At 40.4% G+C, this 17,229-nt stretch overlaps 1 protein-coding gene across 1 annotated transcript in view; it reads right to left on the reverse strand.

The window, feature by feature from the left end:
* LOC138615717 (venom factor-like) overlaps nucleotides 1-15,271 on the reverse strand; it is a 28,665-nt gene extending 13,394 nt beyond the window's left edge. Inside the window, exons 1-21 of the mRNA XM_069689485.1 lie at nucleotides 15,155-15,271; nucleotides 15,046-15,063; nucleotides 14,915-14,950; nucleotides 14,461-14,499; nucleotides 13,618-13,807; nucleotides 12,763-12,928; nucleotides 12,390-12,460; nucleotides 12,007-12,098; nucleotides 11,371-11,453; nucleotides 11,149-11,236; nucleotides 9,373-9,475; nucleotides 8,978-9,095; nucleotides 5,791-5,906; nucleotides 5,533-5,676; nucleotides 5,100-5,315; nucleotides 4,738-4,938; nucleotides 4,125-4,280; nucleotides 3,558-3,687; nucleotides 1,199-1,267; nucleotides 708-1,001; nucleotides 175-493 (exon numbers count right to left, since the gene is read on the reverse strand). Of these exons, the coding sequence (XP_069545586.1) occupies nucleotides 175-493; nucleotides 708-1,001; nucleotides 1,199-1,267; nucleotides 3,558-3,687; nucleotides 4,125-4,280; nucleotides 4,738-4,938; nucleotides 5,100-5,315; nucleotides 5,533-5,676; nucleotides 5,791-5,906; nucleotides 8,978-9,095; nucleotides 9,373-9,475; nucleotides 11,149-11,236; nucleotides 11,371-11,453; nucleotides 12,007-12,098; nucleotides 12,390-12,460; nucleotides 12,763-12,928; nucleotides 13,618-13,807; nucleotides 14,461-14,499; nucleotides 14,915-14,950; nucleotides 15,046-15,063; nucleotides 15,155-15,234 (2,729 nt within the window). The 5' untranslated portion in view covers nucleotides 15,235-15,271. The remainder of the gene's footprint in view (nucleotides 1-174; nucleotides 494-707; nucleotides 1,002-1,198; nucleotides 1,268-3,557; nucleotides 3,688-4,124; nucleotides 4,281-4,737; nucleotides 4,939-5,099; nucleotides 5,316-5,532; nucleotides 5,677-5,790; nucleotides 5,907-8,977; nucleotides 9,096-9,372; nucleotides 9,476-11,148; nucleotides 11,237-11,370; nucleotides 11,454-12,006; nucleotides 12,099-12,389; nucleotides 12,461-12,762; nucleotides 12,929-13,617; nucleotides 13,808-14,460; nucleotides 14,500-14,914; nucleotides 14,951-15,045; nucleotides 15,064-15,154) is intronic.
* Nucleotides 15,272-17,229: the final 1,958 nt, after the last annotated feature.

The following is a 17,229-nucleotide window of genomic DNA, read 5'->3' on the forward strand; positions in this document are numbered from 1 at the left end:
TTCCCACCAGTTTTTGCTCCTATAAGAACCTATTCACTGTACAAGTATGAACGAAACATATCAATATAGACCAAACATGAAGAGTGAAGCTGCTCCAAGAGGAAGATGCAGTTTCAGTAAACTAGTGAGAATTTTGTGCCTCAGATGTAACCCGCGCTGTGGTGTCTTACTCACCCGTCTGTGTCTGCCTGGCTGGGCAGGTTAAAGTCTATCCACAGCCAAGACTCGTAGAACTTGTTACGCAGATACACTTCAGTCTCGTGCAGGTACTCCCCCTCTTCCTCCTCTTCCTCCACCCAGGCCTGCGTCATTGCTCCTTCCACCATTGTGTCTACATGCATTTTACTATAGCTCACTCCAGAATCAGGAGATCCACGCTCTCGCATAACTGATCCAGCTCCTCCGGGTAGTCCAGGTAGTCCAGGTAGTCCAGGTAGTCCAGGTAGTCCAGGTAGTCCATATTGTACAAATTCTTGAGATAGTGATTCCCAATCTATTTGAATACATTCATATGATTAGCAGGTGTTTACCTATTATTACTTATCTCTAATTAATACTTTGAATTCCCAGTTTGTCATCAGAATAAATGTTTCATTTATAATACTTTGATTTATGACCAAACACCTGTTGAAGTAATGACATCACCATCTGCCTCAGCTGCGTTTTGTGTTTAGCACTGCAAAGCAAAGCTGAGGTGCAATAATTACCAAAGTCAAAGCCGGAGGAAAGTAATGTCTCTCTTGCGTCAGGATCGAAAGGAATGTTGGGCCTGGATGGACGGGGGGTGGTGTAGGGCGCTGTGGTGATGGGTGGAGGGGTGGTGGGAATCTCGGTGTTAAACACCTGGTCCTTGTAAGTGGCGCAGCAGTAGCGGAAAGCCAGGATGCACTCCCAGCCTTCAGTGATGTAGAGGGAGCGGCGCATGCAGGAGTACGGCATCGGGATCCCCCTGAGGCCATCTTTACAGCAGCGACTCTGCAGCTTCTCCTTGTAGTGACCCTCTGGAAGCAGAGAGGTGGGAGAGAGGAGGCCAGCAGAGTCATCAGGACGAGTAATCCAGTACTCAGTATTGAAAGTGAAGTTAAACTAAAGTAACCAAAAGGACTCTCAGTCAGAACACATCTCCAGGCAGTCTGAGAAGTGCTCCAGCATAGCTGTTTGATAAAAAAAAAATATTCTGTAAAGAGAGGACACTCACCCAGCTGTGCTTTCCGCTGCAACAGTTCAGCAGAGCGCCTCCTTCTGACACTGCCTGGACACTGCAGGGCTGAGGACAGGAGAGGAGAAAATACCTTTAACCTTGATGTACAAATCCATAATCATTTTACCTATATCACAAACTATCCTTTTAAAAATGAACATTGCATAAGTAGAGCAATTTTGATTTGGTAAATCAGAATTACCACTAATAGATATAGAGTTCAATGGATAAGTTAATGGATACAGTTTAAACTAATTCAAAACAAGCTGAAATATCTACTTATGATTATTTTAATTTTTAGCAGAACATATTCAGGGTTTTCAGTTGAGAGTTATGGTATCAATGGAAGTTTAAATGATGTTAGTGTCTCTTCCCTTTTGTATATAATCAACATGGATAGTACAGGCACAATAACTGCTATTAAAGGCAAGCTCACAGTTTAGAACTAATGGCATTATATCAACCTTCAGTATTTGTTACTGTTTTCCACAGCAGCTTTGGGTTCTGCACTTTTAATTATTGGTTACTTTGAATGTGAATCTCATGTAAATCCAAGCTGTGAGTCACTGACACAGATCCCTGAGGGGTTATAGCGAGAATTTTTTTGAGGACTTCTTTTGTTCCCTCTTAATAGATTTTGTGTTCTCTTGCATACCTTCACAATATTTTGCCATCCTTTGCAATAGATTTTGCGTTCTCTTGCAGTATGTTTCGTTCCCTGGCAATGTTTTGCTGTACCTTGTAATATTTAGCTTATAAAATAAGTTTAGCATTCTCTTGCAATATTGCATTCCCTTGCAATATGTTTTGCGGTTGTTTGTTTTTTGTAGTATTTGATGTCTCTTCTCAATAACTGTTTCATCCTATTACTGTGAATTTGGCACTTTGTGTGTTGTGTTAAACCTTGTACCTTTAAATGGCCTGGTCACAGTGTATTTTCCTCTACTCCAGTCCGGTTACGTAAAGTTGTATCAACAGTAGGGGGAGATGTTTGGCCTGTGGTGACCCTTTGATGTGTGCACATGTAAGCATGTGTTTGATTAAAACCTTTCACATCTCTTTTTGGAAGACTTTTGATGCAACTTTAAATTACAAACTGTTTATTACTTATATATATTTTTTTTTTGTCGCTTTCCCTTTGAAATCTATCTTCACCCAATCTTGAGTGTTTAAAGTTGCAGTGTGGGTCCCTGATCATAAAAAATGAGAAATGAAACAAAGAAAATGTGAATGAATTGGATTTTATCAGCTTGTCGGTTTCTGCAGAACGCTGCAGGAAAGCTTCTGACCGGTACACATAAGTGTAAACACATTTCACTGATCTTCAAATGTCTACATTGGCTACCTGTCCAGTATAGGATTGATTCAGAAATGTGTATTATTTGTTTACAAGTGTTTAAATGAAAAATCTGTATGACTGCCCAAGCTGACCGCGCAGTTCCTAAGCTTTGGAACAACCTTCCCCTTCATATCAGGTTGTCAACCTCTTGTCTGCTTTGAACCAGCGTTCAAAAGCCGTTGAAAACCTATTTAAGTTTTTATGTACTGATCCTACATTTTTGCAAGTCTATTTGACTGTTTGATAAATGTGCTATATGAATAAATTTGACTTGATTTGACTAGTTTCTCTGACTGTATTTTTCCGTCTCAGTGTAGGAATGTGATTGTCGGGGCATTACAATGGCGTCCTGAACTTTGGCTCGTAACGTCTGTTATGCAAGCTTTGTTACAAGTATAGATGCAGACAGTCCAGGATTCCCAGAATACCTGAGTTTGAAGACCAGGATAGGCATATCCTTCTTGTGAAAAGAGAGACAACAGCCACACACAAGAGCATTTGATATTCTGTTTGTCCTTGGACGAGTCTGTCAATATACATCGCTATTTGACATAATCAAGTTGGTCTCCACGGACTTCATTTTGTAGAGTAGGCCAGATCCTCGATTTCTATGACATAAACTAATCAGTGTTTTGCTTAACAGCCCGACTGGAGAAGGTAGAATAAGTGAACATCTGCCTTCACCCGCAATATGTGAACAATATGCAAAGTGATATCAACTTATGTTTATTTATATTTTACCTTGAATCGTAGAACTTTAGTAGCGCTTAAAATGGCACTTACTTTTAGCACTTTGTAGTTTGGCTTTCTTGAAGAAATTGTATTTTCTTGATTCTTGTTGTTCTGGGTTTTGTACCCTCATGGTTGAAATACACTTATTGTAAGTCGCTTTGGATAAAAGCGTCAGCTAAATGAAATGTAATGTAATGTTTAAAAAAAAAAAAAGTGTTTTCCTGTTTGTTTGTTTTACAGTATGAAGTTGAGATTCTCCTATCACAGGAACAGACTCGTACATACCTTGTCTGGTTTGTGTTTTGAACCCAGCACTGGAGGCGTAAAGTAGTCCTGCATCTGTAAACACCCCCTTGGCATCTCGGCCTCCCCCTCGTGTGCACCCAATGTCTCCATGCTCAACCACGTCCCACATCTGAGCAAAAGGTTATTTTTGTAGTTTTTATTTTGTTTTGTTTTGCATTTCAGAGGAGTGGTAACACTTTAAAATTATGTTTTGTTGGTACACATCCAAACATAACCTCGTGATTGGTGACACCATATCATGTCACACAAATTGTATTAACTAATGTTCAAAATTATTTGAAAAGAAAGGGTTGCTTCTTATTGTTGTCACTTTTGTGGCTACAATATTGCAATGTGCAAAATGAAGAACTTGCTTTTATGTTCTCATAGTTATTTTAACTAGCTTGTCATGTTAAGCATAAATCTCTCTCTGTATAATATTCATAAGAAGAACATAAACATATTATGTAATATTTATTTACTAAACGCCTTTGTCATTTTTTTCAGTCTTACATTAATGGATATTATAAAACACTTCCACCCATAAACAGGTATACATATACAAACCTTCGTCTGTGTTAGTCTGTCCCTTTTGAGAAGATACACAGCGTTGTCCACAGCCACCAGGCTGACCTTTGCCCCCGGGTCACCTCTGACCTGAAAACTAAATGTTTCCCCGGGCGTGTGGTCTCTGTCTCTGCCGTCCACCGGACCAACTTTAAGCTGTAAGAGAGAATACACGGAAAAAAAAAAGAAATCAACACAGCAATAAACAAAAGACTGAAATCAGAGGATAATTTTTAATGTGCATCTTCGTACGGCCTTTCTTGCTTCAGCTTAGGATCAGCTGCATTAAAAAGGATGCAACTCAGAATGTAAGAAAAAGGCTGACATTATAATTTTATATATTTAATAATTATATAACATTGAATAATTATACAATATTTAATATAGATGTTTTATGCGCTCTGATTGGTCGGTTTTGGTCTTTCCATAAGATAAATTAACAGAAAGTACAGCATATTAACATTATTACAACTCAAGCCTCACAGAGCCAAACTTGACCTATCTTCACACATACCTGCTGTACCTGGCTGTGATCAATACTGTGACTTTTCCAAATATGGAACCACCACTGTAAGCTCTGTCTGTCACGTCTGAGATAAAACTGCAGACTCACCCCTCGGGCACAAGAATCGGCCACATCTATCCAGATGGAGTCCGACACCACCTCCTCAAGTCCAAACCAGTTAATGCCGTAGAACGCCACGAAACGAAACGATGGCATCATCTCTGGTGTTACTGTCAGCCCAACGGTGTTGATCACCTGACCAGTTACATCCACGCGCTCAGCAGTTATGATTTTGCCTTTATTGAGGACCTGACAGAGATTTAGGGAGAACGACAGGAAATCATATTTTTTTTATTTCTTTGATTTTTTTTTGTGGTTTTTTTCTTTGATTTTGTCTGACAGCTGATTGTTACACTTCTCCATTTTATTTGATATACTGTACTGGAAATATGATGTGCGGTTCGTCTCACCAGGTAGGTGATCTGTTTGATGACTTCTCTGAGTTCCTGCTGTGCAGTAACGATATTGAGATTCAGGGACACTGTGTCACCTACAGACACTGTGTTGGCTCCTGTGGAGATGTAAAGGAAGTTCTTATCGCGCCGGTCAAAGGAGACGTAGGGCTGAACAGTGATCTGATGTCTGGCCTGCTGCTCTGGTCTCAGGCCAGCTTGTGTGGTTTCAGCCTGGGAAATAAAAAAAATTAAAAAAACTTTACTGTCAAAAGATTTGTGATAGTTTTGACTTTATAACCCAAAAATGGATGTTCTGTTGTCCAACAGCCATTTGCAGTCCACAGTGCTGCACTGGTCAAGATTGTAAGACCTCATGTCCAATATGGATATGAAAAATCCACATTGGTAGAAAGGTGATTGTTTAAAAGTAGCTTGCAGTCATACTAACAGTGATGGTTTGTATGTGTTGCGTGCTGGGCATGTTAATGGCAGCTACGGTGGTGCCGTAGGTGACAACCAATGGTGTGTCCAGCATATTCAGCTTGACTGGAACGTTATGGGCTGGGGAACCATCATGGTGGAGCACCTGGATCTGGACAGATTGGAGATAATTTCTCTCTGTGATTTCATGCATTATATTTTACTGACATTTTTACTCAAAATTAAACCATTGCAATTGACTTAAAACACATTGGATAGTCCTTACTGTGATATCCAAAGGCAGGCCCGGTTTGAAGTATTTCAGTGTGTCTTTGAAGAATACAACATAGGGAGACTCCACAATTTTAATGCCGGACTTTTCAGCCTCAACCAGATCACTTCCTGCACAAGTGGGATTTGAACTTGTATTACCATTTGTTGCAGCATTACAAAGGAATACATTTTTTTTTTTTTTTGCAATTCCAGTCCAAAAAAGTTGAGACGCTGTGTAAAATGTAAATAAAACAAAGTGCATAAATGCATTGATATGCAAATCATGTAAACCTATATTTAAAAAGAGCATTTCAGAGAGGCAGATTATTTCCTAACATCATCCATGGAGAACAACGGAGAGGAACCAAGGTATAACTAATGTTGTACCCCCCTCCCTCCTGAACTGGATAAACAAGGCATAACTATCTTTAAACTCCACAGAATCACCAGTAGAACCACACAACAACCCATCACCTCCATCAAGATCCTCCTCACCAACCCAGACCAAGCTGCCACTTCTCCACGAAGGCTTCTACGTGGACTTCTTCCAGTACAGAGTAAAGAAGGCTTCGGCCTCCACTGACCATCAAACAATGTTAGCAATGGCAACAGTTCAATCACATATCCACCAACTGCACCAACCCGGTCACATGCCTCAGATGCGGACAAAACCACCGCCATGCGCCAAAGACAAAAGAGAAGCAAAATGTGCCGACTGTGCAGGCGAACACTCTGCTGCTGCCAAATCATGTCCAGTATACATTTCACACATGACCCCATCAACCAGGAAACCATCATCTGCCAGAAAGCCCCCCCCCCAGATCACACCCCAATCACCTCCGTGATGACCGCAAGAAACTCGCCATGGATGACAATTAAATAGAGGACATACTCAAAAGTTTGATTTTGATTTGATTTTATACACTTTATTAATCCCCGAGGGGAAATTTCTTCACTACAGCAGGGGGTCTCTCAGGGGGGAGATGCTGCAGCAGGCTGCCACTAGCGCGGCGCCAGGTAACCTGACCTGAGGTGCATGTTTTTGGATGATGGGAGGAAGCCGGAGAAGTATCAGGAAGCACACACAACTCAGCCTGTAACCCCCCCCCTCTCTCTCTCTCATCTCCAGGACCAACACATCACCTCATCTGTACTCACTCCCAAAACGGCTCTCACAACCTTTCTACACATAAACATCAGAGAAAGCAAAGAATAACATGTCCACCTGCTCAACAATAAAAACATCTGTCACCTCAATAAAGAAAAGACTTCTGACACAACAGGCAAAAATCCCGATACCCGGTTTCAACATCGTCTGAAAAGAACGACAAACAGGACCCGGAGGAGGAGTAGCAATTCTCATTAAAACATCCATAGACTTCATCGAACTGGATTTTGGCCTATCATCCCAACAACTAAAAGGAAACGAATGTATCACAATACAAATGGAACACATACTGATCAAACATAGAAAACAATCTCAAGAACATCACTCTGGACACAACAGTTACTAACACAGCCAACCCTGCTCCAGAAAACCATCCACTCACAAAACATGTCACTACTCACGAAATACAACTACACCTCAAAAAGATGAAAAACAAAGCACCCGGAGAAGACGGCGTTGACATCATCCTCATCAAACAGGCACCAGTCACCTACCTTCAGCACCTTGGACAGCTCTTCTCCACCTGCCTCACAACCGGCCATTTCCCCAACCCTGGAAAACTGCAGTTATCACCATGATTAATGAACCAGGTAAAGACCCACACATCGCCACAAGCCTCCTCAGCCACATTGGTAAACTCACAGCACGCCTCACCACCCACATCGAACATATGGGACTCTTAGGAATTCACCAAGCTGATTTTAGGAAAGGAAGAGCCACCACAGACAACACCCTCTGCCTATCAGAAGACATCCACCGAAACTTAAACAAAAAATAAATAACCCTTGCAATATTCTTCGACATTGAAAAAGCATTCGACAAAGTATAGCACAACGAACTCAAATACAGATTACTGGACACCAACCTGAAACTCCCAAAACCCACCCAATCCATCGTCTCCAGCGTCCTCAACAACCGCCAAATCAAAGTCAAAGTTGGTTCCGCCATCTGAACACCTTTCACCCCCCAAAGTGCAGTCCTCAGTCCACTCCCCTTCCTTCTGTATATCTCTGACATCTATTACCCCCCCCCTCCCCCCCGGAAATACATGAAATCAGCCACAAACAACCCTGCCCTCCAGAAAACCAGAAAAGGATGAAAGGAAACACTCAACACTCCTCTGTCATCCATCCTGCACCTGAAGAACAGCACTAAACTATCGAAACCCTGAACCTGTCACCTCCCTAATCACTTTCTCACAGCTGAACCATAACTGCACCCCCGATAATCTTCATAACCTGAGCACAACCTTTGTTTGGTTTTGTGCCTTGGTCCACATGTGTTGCTACCTCACCTCCCGAGTTCTCCCTCCACCAACAAAGTGAACCTAACATGATTAGAAAAGGGCTGAAGCCCTGAACTATCCAATCAGGTCCCTGTTATTCTAGTCTAGTCTAAACCACTCTATAAAAGATTGTGTGTGCAAATAGTGCAACAATCTAAGAATAATGTTCCTCAGCATAAAATGACAAAGAATTTGGGGATTTCATCATCTACAGTACATCATTTCAATAAACGATTCAGAGAATCTGGAGAAATCTCTGTATGCAAGGGACAAGACCGAAAATCAATATTTGATGGCCATGATCTTCTTTTCCCCCCAACACCAACATGTTCCAGTTTCTGATGACTTTGGCTTGTCCGCAGGACTAAAGGGCATGTTGGTACACATCTGACCCTGGTTTACATTGTGGCGTCACACGAATGACAGTATAAATCCTGACAAATTCTGGTCTGATTACAACACATTGGAGAGTTTTGACCAAAGAACACATAACAAGCTGAGCATTAACAATTAAGATCACAGGCAGCAATACAAAAACATTACATAGCCAACTTCACAATCTGTTCAAAATTGTCAAATATTTATTGAGTAAAGATAAAGAAAGAAAGATAAAAGAAAATGTTTTTGTTTTAAAACACAATTTTACTCCACATTTATTTAAATGATTAATTATCAATTTTGTTAATTACATATTACGGTCGACGCTCTTTTGTTTGTCCTGAATTATGATGGATGGGAGGTGCTTACCTGTCTTGGTGAGGACAGAGGCCTTGACATACACAGAGTTGCCCACCAACGATCTAATGTTGGGGTAAGCTCTCTTGAGCTCCTCCATACTCAGTGTGACAACTCCTCCTCCTTCCAGCTGCAGTAGCAGACAAATACAGAGCATATTTTATTACAAATCATTTAATACTATTTTGTTTAACCAATTATTCTAATTTTGACTGAAAACTCTTAGCTGACGGTCCAAATAAAAAAAAAAAAAGCTTAAAAGCAAAGAATGCTGACTGAAGGTAATGATAAAGAGGAGCAAAATATTTGAGAGGCAGCAAACTATTATGACAGCTGAAAAATGTAGAAGCGAAAATCAACAACTATAAATCAGAGAATGAAAGTGATGAATTTCAGGGTGAACTTACAATTGACACTTGCTTCACTGAAGGCAATCTTTTCATCTCTTTGTTGATCTTCACTCCAAACACAAAGTAGGCCGTCCCCTGGACCGGCTGCCCGTACAGGTACCTGATACACCAAAAGGCTGAGTCACCACAGCACTCAGCGGTTTTCATTTATTCTTAGTACTCCTTTCTTGCAGGTACAGTGCATCCAGAAAGTATTCACAGCGCTTCACTTATTCCACATTTTATGTTACAGCTTTATTCCAAAATGGATTAAATTAACTTGTGTCCTCAAAATTCTACACACAATACCCCATAATGACAAAGTGAAAAAAGTTTGTTTAAAATTTTTGCAAATCTATTAAAAATAAGGAAGGAAAATATAACGCGTACATAAGTATTCACAGCCTTTGCTCAATATTTTGTTGAAGCACCTTTGGCAGCAATTACAGCCTCAAGTCTTTTTGAGTATGATGCTACAAGCTTGGCACCTATTCTTGGGCGGTTTCTCCCATTCTTCTTTGCAGGACCTCTCAGGCTCCATCAGGTTGGATGGGAAGCGTCGGTGCACAGCCATTTTCAGATCTCTCCAGAGATGTTCAATCAGGTTGAAGTCTGGGCTCTGGCTGGGCCACTCAAGGACATTCACAGTTGTCCCGAAGCCACTCCTTTGTTATCTTGGCTGTGTGCTTCGGGTCGTTGTCCTGTTGGAAGATGAACTTTCGCCCCAGTCTGAGGTCCAGAGCGCTCCGGAGCAGGTTTTCATCAAGGATGTCTCTGTACATTGCTGCATTCATCTTTCCCTCCATCCTGACTAGTCTCCAGTTCCTGCCACTGAAAAACATCCCCACAGCATGATGCTGCCACCACCATGCTTCACTGTAGAGATGGTGTTGGCCAGGTGATGAGCGGTGCCTGGTTTCCTCCAAACATGACGCTTGGCATTCAGGCCAAAGAGTTCAATCTTTGTTTCATCAGACCAGAGAATTTAGTTTCTCCTGGTCTGAGAGTCCTTCAGGTTCCTTTTGGTAAACTCCAGGTGGGCTGTCATGAGCCTTTTACTGAGGAGTGGCTTCCGTCTGGCCACTCTACCATACAGGCCTGCTTGGTGGAGTGCTGCAGAGATGGTTGTCCTTCTGGAAGGTTCTCCTCTCTTTACAGAGCAACGTTGGAGCTCTGTCAGAGTGACCATCGGGTTCTTGGTCACCTCCCCGACTAAGGCCCTTTGTGCTCTGACATGCACTGTCAACTGTGGGACCTTATATAGACGTGTGTGTCTTTCCAAATCATGTCCAATCAACTGAATTTACCACAGGTGGACTCCAATCAAGTTGTAGAAACATCTCAAGGATGATCAGTGGAAACAGGATGCACCTGAGCTCAATTTTGAATGTGATGGAAAAGGCTGTGAATACGTATGTACTTGTGATTTTTTCATTTTTTTTATTTTTAATAGATTTGCAAAAATTTCAAAAAAAAAATTTTTTTCACATCATCATTATGGGGTGTTGTTTGTAGAATTTTGAGGGAAAAAATGTATTTAATCCATTTTGGAATAAGGTTTTAACAACAAAATGTGGACAAAGTGAAGAGCTGTGAATACTTTCCGGATGCACTGTATGTGTAGTTGTTTTTATGTTGTTACAACATGTTGCCAATCTGTCTATTTTAAGAGACTGTTTCTGGGTTAGGATGTTGTTTTCAGGATAATAATTAGTTTTAGGTGAAACTTAGGACAAGTATAACAGGACTTTAAAGTTAACTGTCAACAGCTGCAAGTGTGTTTGTGTGTACAACCTGGCTGAGATCTCTACTGTTAGTTCAGTGTCATCCAGGCTGAGGAAGGACTTCTTTGGGGTCAAGGTCACATTGAAGGCAGGGAGCACTGAAACAGCATACCATGAAAATGAAGCATGGCTGTATTACATGACAGGAAAGCTGCTCCAAAATATAACATTTAGGAAACATAGAGAAAACTGCTCCTCATTTTATTAAAAAAGGCAATTTAACTTCACCTACCATATTTCTTCACCTCAAACTGGGAGGTGAATGTGTTTTGCTGCCAGTGGTCAAACTTTGCAGTCACCAACCATGTTCCCTCACTGCAAGACATTCACTCATATTACAGAGAGTTCATAAAACAAAGGAAACAGATTTCTTGTCTCTTAAGTGTCTTGTGTGGCAAATTAACATGAATCCCTTCATGGTAGCCTCTGGTAGTTTCTCACATCATGCACCTTGAAATTTAAACCACATTCCCTATAAATTCTGTTGCTTACCATTCAACACATCATCCGTTTCATTCCTGACTTTCCAAAATGAAAACTATGAATACTTTTAATTCATTAGAATTTTAGTTAAAAACTTCCTGGTATTTTAGTGATGTGTTTTTAGCCACATTACACAACTTAAACTGGGGCAGGTGGCGGCCTAAAATAAACACGCTTTGTGACCGGCGACATTTCATTTTCAAGGTCATTTCTCTGTAAATTCAGACAGAAATATTGACTGCATGAACCTGCACCTGTTGCGCTTCCTCAACATATTAGGCTGAGATAACCAACAGTCAGGAGTCTATCTCTCGAGGATTGTGATTGAATTTTTACACTGTCTGGAACGTGATAAGAGATGAGCCAAAAAAAAAGCTGATCTTACTTGGCAATTTCATAGAGAGGAAACATGTCCACATAGACGCCATCAGCAGCTCTCGTCCTGGAGATCTGTTTAACCACCACCCCATCTGGATTCTAAAACATACAGAGACGCCAGTCATTTAAATTAATACAACCTATGAATCACTATGATATTGACAGAACTCATATTGTCCTATTTTCTACGAAGACATTGCACTGATCCTCGTCCAGCTGATCTAACTGATATCTTCAAATAAAACATTGTTTTTCAAATGCGACTTTTTACAACATGAGCCTCTTTTTTTTCATTATGTGCATTCGTTTTGCCTCAACAACATCCTTTGGTTCACTCAGCATACATCAAATGATTTCACATGTACAACTGATGATTTGTCCTTTGTTTACCTGGATGTCTATTGTGATGGAGCTGTCAAAGGCCTGAAAGGATGGCGAGGACACAAAGGCTCTAAATCGAACTGGTAGAAAAGGAGTGAGTGAGGAAAACAGTTTGAAAATGATCATTTCAATCAAACATTATTCAGGCTTATATCTAAGATGCATCATTATTAGTAATAATAGTGCTATTATTAGTTCAGTTTCTTAGACCACCACACTGGAAGGACAAAATGGTCACACATTTTTTTTTTACATTGAAGTGTTTTTTTTCAAATTGTTTCAACCACAATTGTTGGCTGTCATACTCGTGGTTATTTTGATTTCATTAAAGTAATTCATGCACTATGATCTTTTATGTTCCATCAGTATCTTCAGTTCTCACCAGTATCACCGGGGTTGTAGATGGGTTTGTCTGTCTGGATGAAGATGTACCCGGACTGAAAGGACACCATCAGTATTCTCTCCTCAATGTGTTGACCCACAAAGTTCACTGTTAAATACACAAACTTGTTCTTTTTCTCTTCACGATTCAAAAGATCTGAGGAAAGCTGGAATGAAATGAGATTGAGACACAGGAATGACATCACAATTAATCATGATGAAGACAGTTTATCTTAAACCGACATTTGGTCATTTGTATATTCAGTTTTTCGTTTGTTAAACTCATGTGACATCAATCAGTGAATTAGTGGGTCTGCGTGCACACACATGATCAGAGAAATGAATAACAAAATAATATCTTATTTTCCATGAATATGTTTTTTGTATGTGCTCAATCTGTGTGTTCTTTCCCTATAAAACCTGTTATTTTCACTAGTTTCATATTTAGGTATGCTAGCCGCTACAGAGAGCTCAAATCTATAAACCCAATGTGGGAGAACTATTTGGGGGTATATTCAAACAGGTGGCTCATCTTTTCTCTCTGTTCTGCTTTCTGCTTCACTTGCTGTTTATATGCACCGGCAAACATTTGGCATTATATTTTAGCAATGACAGGCAAAAAAAACCAACATAGAGCATGAACAGTTTCATGAACACAATCAGAATTATGTTTTACTTTCAAGAAGTCATACCAAAAAAACTACAACGAGGATATGATATTAAAACCATCTTAAAAGAAAAAAAAAAAAAATCCACCCTCACCTCTAATATTTTGCAATGTTCCTTTTACAAATATTTGAGGCTATTAAGTCCATATTTTAGAAGCAGGTCACCCTCTATTACCCTGCTGAGTCACCTGTATAGTCTTGATAGCGTTGAATTTGTTTTCCACGTTGAGTGTGACAGAGTCCTGGAGGAGCGTTATGGACTTGCTGAAGTCCTGGATGGTGATGGAGACGGTGACGGGGTTGGACTGTCCGTCGGCCTGTAAGTAGATGTTCTCCTGGCTGTCTGTCCTCAGCAGGTCTGGAGCCAGCAGGGTGAACCTGCAGAACGCATGCGGGAGGGAAGAAGTCAAAATGTTTTATATTCTATTTTTGTTATTGACATTTCCATTTAGTAACATTATCACAGCCTATATTACCACCTTTACTGCAATGTGTGTTGCTACTGCTACCACTGCTATTATTGTAATCACATGTTCTATTGCAACCAAATACAAGTGACTGTCATTTCAGGAAAGAAACCATGTCCTGCAGGGTTGCACAAATCATAAATGGAGATGCGGTTTGTATATAAAAGTGAATTAATTATATTTATTAACAATTTATCTTTTGCTTTTAGAGTACAAAACATCTGCTGTACATGTAAAAAGCTGACTACTAGAACTATATATATTGTTGCATATTCTAGTACTTCCCCTGGCAGAGTGAGGAAGACTTTAAAACCTGTGTTTAGATCTTTTTATTGGGACATCAGAAAATGAAATTATATTAATGATGTGTAATTGATTCAAACTGAAGGCAGGAGAGGCTGAAAGGTAGGAGAGATTATTTGCAAGAAGAGAAATATAAAAACGGATTCAAAAAATCAGAGGTTTGACAATATCATCATTAAACTTGACCAATCCATCAAATACAACTTAGTTTGACTGTTGCTTTGATGGCAGTACAACTTTGAATTTGATTAGTGACTGTACCTCGGCGAAGGACTAATTGCTTCCATTGATTTTGGTGAACTGAAAAAACAAAACAAGACAAGTATTCATTTCAATTTGAAAACAGAGATAAAATAAACAACATGTGGTATCAGGACATGGATTAATATAGTATGTCACTTGGTGTTTATATTACACATTAAAATCAAAACGAGGACGGGGAGTTGGAGCAGTAATGTGGGGTTACATATGTGGCATATATCAACTAAAAAAGGGAAGCATTAATTTATATGTTTAATGTCAAACACAGTGTATCCAACTATTTATCCCACAAATGACAAGCTTAAACTACAAAAAACTAGATGATTTTACTGGTTTTTACTGTCTGTCCCAACACAAGAAGAGAGTTTTATCTGCAAATGTTTTTTGACTGATGTGGTGACAAAACCGTATTATTTTTCATAACGTAATGTGTAGTGCAGCTTTGGTTACTTACCGATGTCTGTCCAAGTATGTGTCTGATGATACAAATCTAGGGATCAGATTCAGAAATAACAACTGAAGCTGTCAGAGGTTAAATGTTGTTAACTGTCTGTATTGTATGAAGACGGTGAACCACACACATACCTTTCAGTCCAGTGGCGTCTGTAATGAACACAGCTTGATTAGTAAACAAACCTTCAAAGATATATAAAGTCCCACAGTCAGCAGAAAGTGAAGAAGTAGAACAGTTTACCTTCTCCCAGGGTTAAACTGTCCATTTGAGTGGCAGAGGAGCATGAGAAATAAAATGTTGTGGAGCTTCCACCGAGCCATGTTGACTGGCTGGATTCTCAGTGAACTGTGGCCACCAGTGAGAGATCAGCTACTATAACAGAGCCCGAAGCTTCATCACGCACACGGTACACTAAACGGGAAGGGGAGGGCTGTAGTTTCTGATCAATAACTGACGCAAAAACAAACTCCAGGTTTTTTGGCCAACGAGCATGACAAAGTGTCCGTTTAAAAATGGGGGAAACTGACATCGATCCACACGCTGTCCTTCCCACTTTTAAAAGGAAAAATACTTACGAAAAGTTCTTTTAATTTTGTCGAACCTAAACTAATTTAAATGTTATTATGACGACCGTCTAGTTAGCTAAAGCTAAGACATGAACTATTACCACCATCTTCATTGGAAAAGAGAGAAAAAGTATTTTACATACAGGACCTCTTGGTTTTCAGTTACATTTGTATGGTGCTGACAACAGTGTGTATTAGAGGTCGGTACAGTTACATTTGCTGATGATTCTGTCAGTACAAAATCCCACAAAGACCATTTCAGCAGTTATCTGGAGCTTTTAAGGTGTCGTCACTTAGGAAACTACATCTGTTTAAGCCCCTGCAGACCCCGAGCACACCCACACAGCAGCTCTTCATTTAGTTTGTCTGATGAGGATTAGGACATGTGCTCAACCATGTATATGAATGTCAAGTTAGCTTTGTTTAATATGCTACCGAGATAACGTATACAGTGCATCCAGAAAGTATTCACAGCGCTTCACTTATTCCACATTTTATGTTACAGCTTTATTCCAAAATGGATTAAATTAACTTGTGTCCTCAAAATTCTACACACAACACCCCATAATGACAAAGTGAAAAAAGTTTGTTTAAAATTTTTGCAAATCTATTAAAAATAAGGAAGGAAAATATAACGCGTACATAAGTATTCACAGCCTTTGCTCAATATTTTGTTGAAGCACCTTTGGCAGAAATTACAGCCTCAAGTCTTTTTGAGTATGATGCTACAAGCTTGGCTCCTATTCTTGGGCAGTTTCTCCCATTCTTCTTTGCAGGACCTCTCAAGCTCCATCAGGTTGGATGGGGAGCGTCGGTGCACAGCCATTTTCAGATCTCTCCAGAGATGTTCAATCAGGTTGAAGTCTGGGCTCTGGCTGGGCCACTCAAGGACATTCACAGAGTTGTCCCGAAGCCATTCCTTTGTTATCTTGGCTGTGTGCTTCGGGTCGTTGTCCTGTTGGAAGATGAACCTTCGGCCCAGTCTGAGGTCCAGAGCGCTCTGGAGCAGGTTTTCATCAAGGATGTCTCTGTACATTGCTGCATTCATCTTTCCCTCCATCCTGACTAGTCTCCCAGTTCCTGCCACTGAAAAACATCCCCACAGCATGATGCTGCCACCACCATGCTTCACCGTAGAGATGGTGTTGGTCAGGTGATGAGCGGTGCCTGGTTTCCTCCAAACATGACGCTTGGCATTCAGGCCAAAGAGTTCAATCTTTGTTTCATCAGACCAGAGAATTTAGTTTCTCATGGTCTGAGAGTCCTTCAGGTGCCTTTTGGTAAACTCCAGGTGAGCTGTCATGAGCCTTTTACTGAGGAGTGTCTTCCATCTGGCCACTCTACCATACAGGCCTGCTTGGTGGAGTGCTGCAGAGATGGTTGTACTTCTGGAAGGTTCTCCTCTCTTCACAGAGCAACGTTGGAGCTCTGTCAGAGTGACCATCGGGTTCTTGGTCACCTCCCCGACTAAGGCCCTTTGTGCTCTGACATGCACTGTCAACTGTGGGACCTTATATAGACGGTGTGTCTTTCCAAATCATGTCCAATCAACTGAATTTACCAGGTGGACTCCAATCAAGTTGTAGAAACATCTCAAGGATGATCAGTGGAAACAGGATGCACCTGAGCTCAATTTTGAATGTGATGGAAAAGGCTGTGAATACTTATGTACTTGTGATTTTTTTTCCCCCTTTTTTTTATTTTTAATAGATTTGTACAAATTAAAAAAAAAAAAAAAAAAATTTCACA

The sequence above is a fragment of the Brachyistius frenatus genome, unplaced genomic scaffold, assembly GCF_029030835.1.
Source record: "Brachyistius frenatus isolate BFR_SWC_R1_liver_20210118 unplaced genomic scaffold, ASM2903083v1 Contig_7, whole genome shotgun sequence".
Classification (NCBI taxonomy): domain Eukaryota; kingdom Metazoa; phylum Chordata; class Actinopteri; family Embiotocidae; genus Brachyistius; species Brachyistius frenatus.